Source organism: Engystomops pustulosus, unplaced genomic scaffold (genome assembly GCF_040894005.1).
Source record: "Engystomops pustulosus unplaced genomic scaffold, aEngPut4.maternal MAT_SCAFFOLD_289, whole genome shotgun sequence".
NCBI classification, from domain to species: Eukaryota; Metazoa; Chordata; class Amphibia; order Anura; family Leptodactylidae; genus Engystomops; species Engystomops pustulosus.
The window spans coordinates 28,282-42,276 of record NW_027285168.1 but is presented as its reverse complement, the minus strand read 5'-3'; the positions used below and the strand labels follow the sequence as shown (position 1 = coordinate 42,276).

At 60.4% G+C, this 13,995-nt stretch overlaps 1 protein-coding gene across 1 annotated transcript in view; it reads right to left on the bottom strand.

The window, feature by feature from the left end:
• The window catches only part of LOC140110496 (nucleobindin-2-like), a gene marked incomplete at its 3' end in the record, with an annotated part of 30,791 nt that extends 21,552 nt beyond the window's left edge, over positions 1 to 9,239 (bottom strand). The window contains exon 1 of the mRNA XM_072132234.1: positions 9,065 to 9,239. Coding sequence (XP_071988335.1) covers positions 9,065 to 9,142 — 78 coding nt within the window. The remainder of the gene's footprint in view (positions 1 to 9,064) is intronic.
• Between the last annotated feature and the right edge of the window lie 4,756 nt (positions 9,240 to 13,995).

Sequence of the window (13,995 nt, the reverse complement as noted above, 5' to 3'; positions counted from 1 at the left end):
CTCCCCCCGGGTGATGTCTCCTGTCTCCTCCTCCCCCCGGGTGATGTCTCCTGTCTCCTCCTCTTCCCCCCGGGTGATGTCTCCTGTCTCCTCCCCCTTTCCCCGGGTGATGTCTCCTGTCTCCTCCTCCTCCCCCCGGGTGATGTCTCCTGTCTCCTCTTCCTCCCCCCGGGTGATGTCTCCTCCTCCCCCCGGGTGATGTCTCCTTTCTCCTCCTCCCCCCGGGTGATGTCTCCTCCTCCTCCCCCCGGGTGATGTCTCCTCCTCCTCCCCCCGGGTGATGTCTCCTGTCTCCTCCTCCTCCCCCCGGGTGATGTCTCCTGTCTCCTCTTCCTCCCCCCGGGTGATGTCTCCTCCTCCCCCCGGGTAATGTCTCCTCCTCCTCCCCCCGGGTGATGTCTCCTCCTCCTGCCCCCGGGTGATGTCTCCTCCTCCTCCCCCCGGGTGATGTCTCCAGCCTCCTCCTCCCCCCCCTCGGGTGATGTCTCCTGTCTCCTCTTCCTCCCCCCGGGTGATGTCTCCTGTCTCCTCCTCCTCCCCCCGGGTGATGTCTCCTCCTCCCCCCGGGTGATGTCTCCTGTCTCCTCCTCCTCCCCCCGGGTGATGTCTCCTGTCTCCTCCTCCTCCCCCCGGGTGATGTCTCCTCCTCCCCCCGGGTGATGTCTCCTGTCTACTCCTCCTCCCCCCGGGTGATGTCTCCTGTCTACTCCTCCTCCCCCCGGGTGATGTCTCCTGTCTACTCCTCCTCCCCCCGGGTGATGTCTTCTGTCTCCTCCTCCTCCCCCCGGGTGATGTCTCCTGTCTCCTCCTCCTCCCCCCGGGTGATGTCTCCTCCTCCTCCCCCCGGGTGATGTCTCCTCCTCCTCCCCCCGGGTGATGTCTCCTGTCTCCTCCTCCTCCCCCCGGGTGATGTCTCCTGTCTCCTCCTCCTCCCCCCGGGTGATGTCTCCTGTCTCCTCCTCCTCCCCCCGGGTGATGTCTCCTGTCTCCTCCTCCTCCCCCCGGGTGATGTCTCCTCCTCCTCCCCCCGGGTGATGTCTCCTCCTCCTCCCCCCGGGTGATGTCTCCTCCTCCTCCCCCCGGGTGATGTCTCCTCCTCCTCCCCCCGGGTGATGTCTCCTCCTCCTCCCCCCGGGTGATGTCTCCTCCTCCTCCCCCCGGGTGATGTCTCCTGTCTCCTCCTCCTCCCCCCGGGTGATGTCTCCTGTCTCCTCCTCCTCCCCCCGGGTGATGTCTCCTCCTCCTCCCCCCGGGTGATGTCTCCTCCTCCTCCCCCCGGGTGATGTCTCCTCCTCCTCCCCCCGGGTGATGTCTCCTCCTCCTCCCCCCGGGTGATGTCTCCTCCTCCTCCCCCCGGGTGATGTCTCCTGTCTCCTCCTCCCCCCGGGTGATGTCTCCTCCTCCTCCCCCCGGGTGATGTCTCCTGTCTCCTCCTCCTCCCCCCGGGTGATGTCTCCTGTCTCCTCCTCCTCCCCCCGGGTGATGTCTCCTCCTCCTCCCCCCGGGTGATGTCTCCTGTCTCCTCCTCCTCCCCCCGGGTGATGTCTCCTGTCTCCTCTTCCTCCCCCCAGGTGATGTCTCCTCCTGCCCCCGGGTGATGTCTCCTCCTCCTCCCCCCGGGTGATGTCTCCTCCTCCCCCCGGGTGATGTCTCCAGCCTCCTCCTCCCCCCCCCCGGGTGATGTCTCCTGTCTCCTCTTCCTCCCCCCGGGTGATGTCTCCTGTCTCCTCCTCCTCCCCCCGGGTGATGTCTCCTGTCTCCTCCTCCTCCCCCCGGGTGATGTCTCCTGTCTCCTCCTCCTCCCCCCGGGTGATGTCTCCTCCTCCCCACGGGTGATGTCTCCTGTCTACTCCTCCTCCCCCCGGGTGATGTCTCCTATCTACTCCTCCTCCCCCCGGGTGATGTCTCCTGTCTACTCCTCCTCCCCCCGGGTGATGTCTTCTGTCTCCTCCTCCTCCCCCCGGGTGATGTCTCCTGTCTCCTCCTCCTCCCCCCGGGTGATGTCTCCTCCTCCTCCCCCCGGGTGATGTCTCCTCCTCCTCCCCCCGGGTGATGTCTCCTGTCTCCTCCTCCTCCCCCCGGGTGATGTCTCCTGTCTCCTCCTCCTCCCCCCGGGTGATGTCTCCTCCTCCTCCCCCCGGGTGATGTCTCCTCCTCCTCCCCCCGGGTGATGTCTCCTCCTCCTCCCCCCGGGTGATGTCTCCTCCTCCCCCCGGGTGATGTCTCCTCCTCCTCACCCCGGGTGATGTCTCCTCCTCCTCCCCCCGGGTGATGTCTCCTCCTCCTCCCCCCGGGTGATGTCTCCTCCTCCTCACCCCGGGTGATGTCTCCTCCTCCTCCCCCCGGGTGATGTCTCTTCCTCCTCCCCCCGGGTGATGTCTCCTGTCTCCTCCTCCCCCCAGGTGATGTCTCCTGTCTCCTCCTCCTCCCCCCGGGTGATGTCTCCTCCTCCTCCCCCCGGGTGATGTCTCCTCCTCCTCCCCCCGGGTGATGTCTCCTGTCTCCTCCTCCTCCCCCCGGGTGATGTCTCCTGTCTCCTCCTCCTCCCCCCGGGTGATGTCTCCTCCTCCTCCCCCCGGGTGATGTCTCCTCCTCCCCCCGGGTGATGTCTCCTGTCTCCTCCTCCTCCCCCCGGGTGATGTCTCCTGTCTCCTCCTCCTCCCCCCGGGTGATGTCTCCTCCTCCTCCCCCCGGGTGATGTCTCCTCCTCCTCCCCCCGGGTGATGTCTCCTCCTCCTCCCCCCGGGTGATGTCTCCTCCTCCTCCCCCCGGGTGATGTCTCCTCCTCCTCCCCCCGGGTGATGTCTCTTCCTCCTCCCCCCGGGTGATGTCTCCTCCTCCTCCCCCCGGGTGATGTCTCCTCCTCCTCCCCCAGGGTGATGTCTCCTCCTCCTCCCCCGGGTGATGTCTCCTGCCCCCCGGGTGATGTCTCCTCCTCCTCCTCCCCCCGGGTGATGTCTCCTGTCTCCTCCTCCCCCCGGGTGATGTCTCCTCCTCCCCCCGGGTGATGTCTCCTGTCTCCTCCTCCCCCCGGGTGATGTCTCCTCCTCCCCCCGGGTGATGTCTCCTGTCTCCTCCTCCTCCCCCCGGGTGATGTCTCCTGTCTCCTCCTCCTCCCCCCGGGTGATGTCTCCTGTCTCCTCCTCCCCCCGGGTGATGTCTCCTTCTCCCCCCGGGTGATGTCTCCTGTCTCCTCCTCCTCCGCCCGGGTGATGTCTCCTGTCTCCTCCTCCTCCCCCCGGGTGATGTCTCCTGTCTCCTCCTCCTCCCCCCGGGTGATGTCTCCTGTCTCTTCCTCCTCCCCCCGGGTGATGTCTCCTCCTCCCCCCGGGTGATGTCTCCTCCTCCCCCCGGGTGATGTCTCCTGTCTCCTCCTCCTCCCCCCCGGGTGATGTCTCCTGTCTCCTCCTCCTCCCCCCGGGTGATGTCTCCTCCTCCCCCCGGGTAATGTCTCCTCCTCCCCCCGGGTGATGTCTCCTCCTCCTCCCCCTCCCCCCGGGTGATGTCTCCTCCTCCTCCCCCCGGGTGATGTCTCCTGTCTCTTCCTCCTCCCCCCGGGTGATGTCTCCTCCTGCCCCCGGGTGTTGTCTCCTCCTCCTCCCCCCGGGTGATGTCTCCTGTCTCCTCCTCCCCCCGGGTGATGTCTCCTCCTCCTCCCCCCGGGTGATGTCTCCTCCTCCTCCCCCCGGGTGATGTCTCCTCCTCCTCCCCCCGGGTGATGTCTCCTCCTCCTCCCCCCAGGTGATGTCTCCTGTCTCCTCCCCCCAGGTGATGTCTCCTGTCTCCTCCTCCTCCCCCCGGGTGATGTCTCCTCCTCCTCCTCCCCCAGGTGATGTCTCCTGCCCCCCGGGTGATGTCTCCTCCTCCCCCCGGGTGATGTCTCCTCCTCCTCCCCCCGGGTGATGTCTCCTCCTCCTCCCCCCGGGTGATGTCTCCTCCTCCTCCCCCCGGGTGATGTCTCTTCCTCCTCCCCCCGGGTGATGTCTCCTCCTCCTCCCCCCGGGTGATGTCTCCTCCTCCTCCCCCCGGGTGATGTCTCCTCCTCCTCCCCCGGGTGATGTCTCCTCCTCCTCCCCCGGGTGATGTCTCCTGCCCCCCGGGTGATGTCTCCTCCTCCTCCTCCCCCCGGGTGATGTCTCCTCCTCCCCCCGGGTGATGTCTCCTGTCTCCTCCTCCCCCCGGGTGATGTCTCCTCCTCCCCCCGGGTGATGTCTCCTGTCTCCTCCTCCTCCCCCCGGGTGATGTCTCCTGTCTCCTCCTCCTCCCCCCGGGTGATGTCTCCTGTCTCCTCCTCCCCCCGGGTGATGTCTCCTGTCTCCTCCTCCTCCGCCCGGGTGATGTCTCCTGTCTCCTCCTCCTCCCCCCGGGTGATGTCTCCTGTCTCCTCCTCCTCCCCCCGTGTGATGTCTCCTGTCTCTTCCTCCTCCCCCCGGGTGATGTCTCCTCCTCCCCCCGGGTGATGTCTCCTCCTCCCCCCGGGTGATGTCTCCTGTCTCCTCCTCCTCCCCCCCGGGTGATGTCTCCTGTCTCCTCCTCCTCCCCCCGGGTGATGTCTCCTCCTCCCCCCGGGTAATGTCTCCTCCTCCCCCCGGGTGATGTCTCCTCCTCCTCCCCCTCCCCCCGGGTGATGTCTCCTCCTCCTCCCCCCGGGTGATGTCTCCTGTCTCTTCCTCCTCCCCCCGGGTGATGTCTCCTCCTGCCCCCGGGTGTTGTCTCCTCCTCCTCCCCCCGGGTGATGTCTCCTGTCTCCTCCTCCCCCCGGGTGATGTCTCCTCCTCCTCCCCCCGGGTGATGTCTCCTCCTCCTCCCCCCGGGTGATGTCTCCTGTCTCCTCCTCCCCCCGGGTGATGTCTCCTCCTCCTCCCCCCGGGTGATGTCTCCTCCTCCTCCCCCCAGGTGATGTCTCCTGTCTCCTCCCCCCAGGTGATGTCTCCTGTCTCCTCCTCCTCCCCCCGGGTGATGTCTCCTCCTCCTCCTCCCCCAGGTGATGTCTCCTGCCCCCCGGGTGATGTCTCCTCCTCCCCCCGGGTGATGTCTCCTCCTCCTCCCCCCGGGTGATGTCTCCTCCTCCTCCCCCCGGGTGATGTCTCCTGTCTCCTCCTCCTCCCCCCGGGTAATGTCTCCTCCTCCTCCCCCCGGGTGATATCTCCTCCTCCTCCCCCGGGTGATGTCTCCTGTCTCCTCCTCCTCCTCCCCCCGGGTGATGTCTCCTCCTCCTCCCCCCAGGTGATGTCTCCTCCTCCCCCCCGGGTGATGTCTCCTCCTCCCCCCCGGGTGATGTCTCCTCCTCCCCCCCGGGTGATGTCTCCTGTCTCCTCCTCCTCCCCCCGGGTGATGTCTCCTGTCTCTTCCTCCTCCCCCCGGGTGATGTCTCCTCCTCCTCCCCCCGGGTGATGTCTCCTGTCTCCTCCTCCCCCGGGTGATGTCTCCTCCTCCTCCCCCCGGGTGATGTCTCCTCCTCCTCACCCCGGGTGTTGTCTCCTCCTCCTCCCCCCGGGTGATGTCTCCTCCTCCTCCCCCCGGGTGATGTCTCCTCCTCCTCCCCCCGGGTGATGTCTCCTCCTCCTCCCCCCGGGTGATGTCTCCTCCTCCTGCCCCCGGGTGTTGTCTCTTCCTCCTCTCCCAGGGTGATGTCTCCTCCTCCTCCCCCCGGGTGTTGTCTCCTCCTCCTCCCCCGGGTGATGTCTCCTCTCTCCTCCTCCTCCCCCCGGGTGATTTCTCCTCCTCCTCCCCCCGGGTTATGTCTCCTCTTCCTCCCCCGGGTAATGTCTCCTCCTACTCCCCCCGGGTGATGTCTCCTCCTCCCCCCGGGTGATGTCTCTTCCTCCTCCCCCCGGGTAATGTCTCCTCCCCCCGGGTGATGTCTCCTCCTCCTCCCCCGGGTGATGTCTCCTCCTCCTCCCCCGGGTGATGTCTCCTGTCTCCTCCCCCGGGTGATGTCTCCTGTCTCCTCCTCCTCCCCCCGGGTGATGTCTCCTGTCTCTTCCTCCTCCCCCCGGGTGATGTCTCCTCCTCCCCCCGGGTGATGTCTCCTGTCTCTTCCTCCTCCCCCCGGGTGTTGTCTCCTCCTCTTCCCCCCGGGTGATGTCTCCTGTCTCCTCCTCCCCCCGGGTGATGTCTCCTCCTCCTCCCCCCGGGTGATGTCTCCTCCTCCTCCCCCCGGGTGATGTCTCCTCCTCCTCCCCCCGGGTGATGTCTCCTCCTCCTCCCCCCGGGTGATGTCTCCTGTCTCCTCCTCCTCCTCCCCCCGGGTGATGTCACCTCCTCCTCCCCCCGGGTGATGTCTCCTGTCTCCTCCTCCCCCCAGGTTATGTCTCTTGTCTCCTCCTCCTCCCCCCGGGTGATGTCTCCTGTCTCTTCCTCCTCCCCCCGGGTGATGTCTCCTGTCTCCTCCTCCCCCCGGGTGATGTCTCCTCTCTCCTCCTCCCCCCGGGTGATGTCTCCTGTCTCCTCCTCCTCCCCCCGGGTGATGTCTCCTGTCTCTTCCTCCTCCCCCCGGGTAATGTCTCCTCCTCCTCCCCCGGGGTGATGTCTCCTCCTCCTCCCCCCGGGTGATGTCTCCTCCTCCTCCCCCCGGGTGATGTCTCCTGTCTCTTCCTCCTCCCCCCGGGTTATGTCTCCTCTTCCTCCCCCCGGGTGATGTCTCCTGTCTCCTCCTCCTCCTCCCCCCGGGTGATGTCACCTCCTCCTCCCCCCGGGTGATGTCTCCTGTCTCCTCCTCCCCCCGGGTTATGTCTCTTGTCTCCTCCTCCTCCCCCCGGGTGATGTCTCCTCCTCCCCCCGGGTGATGTCTCCTGTCTCTTCCTCCTCCCCCCGGGTGATGTCTCCTCCTCCTCCCCCCGGGTGATGTCTCCTGTCTCCTCCTCCTCCCCCCGGGTGATGTCTCCTGTCTCCTCCTCCTCCCCCCAGGTGATGTCTCCTCCTCCTCCCCCCGGGTGATGTCTCCTGTCTCCTCCTCCCCCCGGGTGATGTCTCCTGTCTCCTCCTCCCCCCGGGTGATGTCTCCTGTCTCCTCCTCCTCCTCCCCCCGGGTGATGTCACCTCCTCCTCCCCCCGGGTGATGTCTCCTGTCTCCTCCTCCCCCCGGGTTATGTCTCTTGTCTCCTCCTCCTCCCCCCGGGTGATGTCTCCTGTCTCTTCCTCCTCCCCCCGGGTGATGTCTCCTGTCTCCTCCTCCCCCCGGGTGATGTCTCCTGTCTCCTCCTCCTCCCCCCGGGTGATGTTTCCTCTCTCATCCTCCCCCCAGGTGATGTCTCCTCCTCCCCCCGGGTTATGTCTCTTGTCTCCTCCTCCTCCCCCCGGGTGATGTCTCCTCCTCCCCCCGGGTGATGTCTCCTGTCTCTTCCTCCTCCCCGCGGGTAATGTCTCCTCCTCCTCCCCCCGGGTGATGTCTCCTCCTCCTCCCCCCGGGTGATGTCTTCTCCTCCTCCCCCCGGGTGATGTCTCCTCCTCCTGCCCCCGAGTGATGTCTCCTCCTCCTCCCCCCGGGTGATGTCTCCTGTCTCCTCCTCCCCCCAGGTGATGTCTCCTCCTCCTCCCCCCGGGTGATGTCTTCTCCTCCTCCCCCCGGGTGATGTCTCCTGTCTCTTCCTCCTCCCCCCGGGTAATGTCTCCTCCTCCTCCCCCCGGGTGATGTCTCCTCCTCCTCCCCCAGGGTGATGTCTCCTGTCTCTTCCTCCTCCCCCCGGTTTATGTCTCCTCCTCCTCCCCCCGGTTTATGTCTCCTCCTCCTCCCCCCGGGTGATGTCTCCTCCTCCTCCCCCCGGGTGATGTCTCCTCCCCCTCCCCCCGGGTGATGTCTCCTCCTCCTCCCCCCGGGTGATGTCTCCTGTCTCTTCCTCCTCCCCCCGGGTGATGTCTCCTCCTCCTCCTCCTCCCCCCGGGTGATGTCTCCTGTCTCCTCCTCCCCCCGGGTTATGTCTCTTGTCTCCTCCTCCTCCCCCCGGGTGATGTCTCCTCCTCCCCCCGGGTGATGTCTCCTGTCTCTTCCTCCTCCCCCCGGGTGATGTCTCCTCCTCCTCCCCCCGGGTGATGTCTCCTCCCCCTCCCCCCGGGTGATGTCTTCTCCTCCTCCCCCCGGGTGATGTCTCCTGTCTCTTCCTCCTCCCCCCGGGTGATGTCTCCTCCTCCTCCTCCTCCCCCCGGGTGATGTCTCCTGTCTCCTCCTCCCCCCGGGTTATGTCTCTTGTCTCCTCCTCCTCCCCCCGGGTGATGTCTCCTCCTCCCCCCGGGTGATGTCTCCTGTCTCTTCCTCCTCCCCCCGGGTGATGTCTCCTCCTCCCCCCGGGTGATGTCTCCTGTCTCCTCCTCCTCCCCCCGGGTGATGTCTCCTCCTCCCCCCGGGTGATGTCTCCTGTCTCTTCCTCCTCCCCCCGGGTGATGTCTCCTCCTCCCCCCGGGTGATGTCTCCTGTCTCCTTCTCCTCCCCCCGGGTGATGTCTCCTGTCTCCTCCTCCCCCCGGGTTATGTCTCTTGTCTCCTCCTCCTCCCCCCGGGTGATGTCTCCTCCTCCCCCCGGGTGATGTCTCCTGTCTCTTCCTCCTCCCCCCGGGTGATGTCTCCTCCTCCCCCCGGGTGATGTCTCCTGTCTCTTCCTCCTCCCCCCGGGTGATGTCTCCTCCTCCTCCCACCGGGTGATGTCTCCTGTCTCCTCCTCCTCCCACCGGGTGATGTCTCCTGTCTCCTCCTCCTCCCCCCGGGTGATGTCTCCTGTCTCCTCCTCCCCCCGGGTGATGTCTCCTGTCTCCTCCTCCCCCCGGGTGATGTTTCCTCTCTCATCCTCCCCCCAGGTGATGTCTCCTCCTCCTTCCCCCAGGTGATGTCTCCTGTCTCCTCCTCCCCCCAGGTGATGTCTCCTGTCTCCTCCTCCCCCCGGGTGATGTCTCCTGTCTCCTCCTCCTCCCCCCGGGTGATGTTTCCTCTCTCATCCTCCCCCCAGGTGATGTCTCCTCCTCCTTCCCCCAGGTGATGTCTCCTGTCTCCTCCTCCCCCCAGGTGATGTCTCCTGTCTCCTCCTCCCCCCAGGTGATGTCTCCTGTCTCCTCCTCCCCTCGGGTGTTGTTACCTCTCTCATCCTCCTGGCTCCGGGAAGGTTACAGGCCCCGCCCACACACCGCCGAGCACGCCCCTTCACCTCGGACATACTACAGTTGTCATGGCGATTTATTTCGCAAGGTGTGTTCTGATTGGTTCTTTCTGCATGACGTCATCGGATCGCGGTGCAATATGATTGGCTGAGAGGTCAGAGAACGTGGCTCCGAGATACGGGGATGTTACCTAGCAACCGCCAGCCGCCTTCCTCCTGTAACCAGGCAACTAACATCTGGGCAATGGCCCAATCAGCGGCTTCTGCTACAGCGTCACGTCCGAGTCCCCGCCCACACACACAGCGCCGCCCTCATGTGGAAGGAGCCTTACACTCACGTATCCTATAGGGGAGGAGCCTTACACTCACGTATCCTATGGAGGAGGAGCCTTACACTCACGTATCCTATAGGGGAGGAGCCTTACACTCACGTATCCTATGGAGGAGGAGCCTTACACTCACATATCCTATGGAGGAGGAGCCTTAGATTTACATATCCTATGGAGGAGGAGCCTTACACTCACATATCCTATGGAGGAGGAGCCTTACACTCACATATACTATGGAGGAGGAGCCTTACACTCACACATCCTATGGGGGAGGAGCCTTACACTCACATATTCTATGGAGGAGGAGCCTTATAATCACATATCCTATGGAGGAGGAGCCTTACACTCACATATCCTATGGAGGAGGAGCCTTACACTCACATATCCTATAGGGGAGGAGCCTTACACTCACATATCCTATGGAGGAGGAGCCTTACACTCACATATCCTATGGAGGAGGAGCCTTACACTCACATATCCTATGGAGGAGGAGCCTTACAATCACATATCCTATGGAGGAGGAGCCTTACACTCACATATCCTATGGAGGAGGAGCCTTACACTCACATATTCTATGGAGGAGGAGCCTTATAATCACATATCCTATGGAGGAGGAGCCTTACACTCACATATCCTATGGAGGAGGAGCCTTACACTCACATATCCTATAGGGGAGGAGCCTTACACTCACATATCCTATGGAGGAGGAGCCTTACACTCACATATCCTATGGAGGAGGAGCCTTACACTCACATATCCTATGGAGGAGGAGCCTTACAATCACATATCCTATGGAGGAGGAGCCTTACACTCACATATCCTATGGAGGAGGAGCCTTACACTCACATTTCCTATGGAGGAGGAGCCTTACACTCACATATCCTATGGAGGAGGAGCCTTACACTCACATATCCTATGGAGGAGGGGCCTTACACTCACATATCCTATGGAGGAGCCTTACACTCACATATCCTATGGGGGAGGAGCCTTACACTCACGTATCCTATAGGGGAGGAGCCTTACACTCACGTATCCTATGGAGGAGGAGCCTTACACTCACATATTCTATGGAGGAGGAGCCTTACACTCACGTATCCTATAGGGGCGGAGCCTTACACTCACGTATCCTATGGAGGAGGAGCCTTACACTCACATATCCTATAGAGGAGGAGCCTTACATTTACATATCCTATGGCGGAGGAGCCTTACACTCACATATCCTATGGAGTAGGAGCCTTACACTCACATATCCTATGGAGGAGGAGCCTTACACTCACATATCCTATGGAGGAGGAGCCTTACACTCACATATACTATGGGGGAGGAGCCTTACACTCACATATCCAATGGAGGAGCCTTACACTCACATATCCTATGGAGGAGGAGCCTTACACTCACATATCCTATGGAGGAGGAGCCTTACACTCACATATCCTATGGAGGAGGAGCCTTACACTCACATATCCTATGGAGGAGGAGCCTTACACTCACATATACTATGGAGGAGGAGCCTTACACTCACACATCCTATCGAGGAGGAGCCTTACACTCACATATTCTATGGAGGAGGAGCCTTACAATCACATATCCTATGGAGGAGGAGCCTTACACTCACATATCCTATGGAGGAGGAGCCTTACACTCACATATACTATGGAGGAGGAGCCTTACACTCACACATCCTATCGAGGAGGAGCCTTACACTCACATATTCTATGGAGGAGGAGCCTTACAATCACATATCCTATGGAGGAGGAGCCTTACACTCACATATCCTATGGAGGAGGAGCCTTACACTCACATATCCTATGGAGGAGGAGCCTTACACTCACATATACTATGGAGGAGGAGCCTTACACTCACATATCCTATGGAGGAGGAGCCTTACAATCACGTATCCTATGGAGGAGGAGCCTTGCACTCACATATCCTATGGAGGAGGAGCCTTACACTCACATTTCCTATGGAGGAGCCTTACACTCACATATCCTATGGAGGAGGAGCCTTACACTCACATATCCTATGGAGGAGGAGCCTTACACTCACATATCCTATGGGGGAGGAGCCTTACACTCACATATCCTATGGAGGAGGAGCCTTACACTCACATATCCTATGGAGGAGGAGCCTTACACTCAGATATTCTATGGAGGAGGAGCCTTACACTCACATATTCTATGGAGGAGGAGCCTTACACTCACATATCCTATGAAGGAGGAGCCTTACACTCACATATCCTATGGAGGAGGAGCCTTACACTCACATATCCTATGGAGGAGGAGCCTTACACTCACACATCCTATCGAGGAGGAGCCTTACACTCACATATTCTATGAAGGAGGAGCCTTACACTCACATATCCTATGGAGGAGGAGCCTTACACTCACATATCCTATCGGGGAGGAGTCTTACACTCACATATCCTATGGGGGAGGAGCCTTACACTCACATATCCTATGGAGGAGGGGCCTTACACTCACATATCCTATGGAGGAGGAGCCTTATACTCACATATCCTATGGGGGAGGAGCCTTACACTCACATATCCTATCGAGGAGGAGCCTTACACTCACATATTCTATGGAGGAGGAGCCTTACACTCACATATCCTATAGGGGAGGAGCCTTACACTCACATATCCTATGGAGGAGGAGCCTTACAATCACATATCCTATGGAGGAGGAGCCTTACACTCACATATCCTATGGGGGAGAAGCCTTACACTCACATATCCTATGGAGGAGGAGCCTTACACGCACATATCCTATGGAGGAAGAGCCTTACACTCACATATCCTATGGGGGAGGAGCCTTACACTCACATATCCTATGGAGGAGGAGCCTTACACACACATATCCTATGGAGGAGCCTTACACTCACATATCCTATGGAGGAGCCTTACACTCACATATCCTATGGAGGAGGAGACTTACACTAACATATGCTATGGAGGAGGAGCCTTACACTCACATATCCTATGGAGGAGGAGCTTTACACTCACATATCCTATGGAGGAGCCTTACACTCACATATCCTATGGAGGAGCCTTACACTCACATATCCTATGGGGGAGGAGCCTTACACTCACATATCCTATGGCGGAGGAGCCTTACATTCACATATCCTATGGAGGAGGAGCCTTACACTCACATATCCTATGGAGGAGGAGCCTTACACTCACATATCCTATGGGGGAGGAGCCTTACACTCACATATCCTATGGGGGAGGAGCCTTACACTCACATATCCTATGGAGGAGGAGCCTTACACTCACATATCCTATGGAGGAGGAGCCTTACCATCACATATCCTATGGAGGAGGAGCCTTACACTCACATATCCTATGGGGGAGAAGCCTTACACTCACATATCCTATGGGGGAGGAGCCTTACCCTCACATATCCTATGGAGGAGCCTTACACTCACATATCCTATGGGGGAGGAGCCTTACACTCACATATCTTATAGGGGAGGAGCCTTACACTCACATATCCTATAGGGGAGGAGCCTTACACTCACATTTCCTATGGAGGAGCCTTACACTCACATTTCCTATGGAGGAGGAGCCTTACACTCACATATCCTATGGAGGAGGAGCCTTACACTCACATATCCTATGGGGGAGGAGCCTTACACTCACATATCCTATGGAGGAGGAGCCTTACACTCACATATCCTATGGGGGAGGAGCCTTACACTCACATATCCTATGGAGGAGGAGCCTTACACTCACACATCCTATCGAGGAGGAGCCTTACACTCACATATTCTATGAAGGAGGAGCCTTACACTCACATATCCTGTGGAGGAGGAGCCTTACACTCACATATCCTATCGGGGAGGAGTCTTACACTCACATATCCTATGGGGGAGGAGCCTTACACTCACATATCCTATGGAGGAGGAGCCTTACACTCACATATCCTATGGTGGAGGAGCCTTACACTCACATATCCTATGGAGGAGGAGCCTTACACTCACATATCCTATGGAGGAGGGGCCTTACACTCACATATCCTATGGAGGAGGAGCCTTATACTCACATATCCTATGGGGGAGGAGCCTTACACTCACATATCCTATCGAGGAGGAGCCTTACACTCACATATTCTATGGAGGAGGAGCCTTACACTCACATATCCTATAGGGGAGGAGCCTTACACTCACATATCCTATGAAGGAGGAGCCTTACAATCACATATCCTATGGAGGAGGAGCCTTACACTCACATATCCTATGGGGGAGAAGCCTTACACTCACATATCCTATGGAGGAGGAGCCTTACACGCACATATCCTATGGAGGAAGAGCCTTACACTCACATATCCTATGGGGGAGGAGCCTTACACTCACATATCCTATGGAGGAGGAGCCTTACACACACATATCCTATGGAGGAGCCTTACACTCACATATCCTATGGAGGAGCCTTACACTCACATATCCTATGGAGGAGGAGCCTTACACTCACATATCCTATGGAGGAGGAGCCTTACACTCACATATCCTATGGAGGAGCCTTACACTCACATATCCTATGGAGGAGCCTTACACTCACATATCCTATGGGGGAGGAGCCTT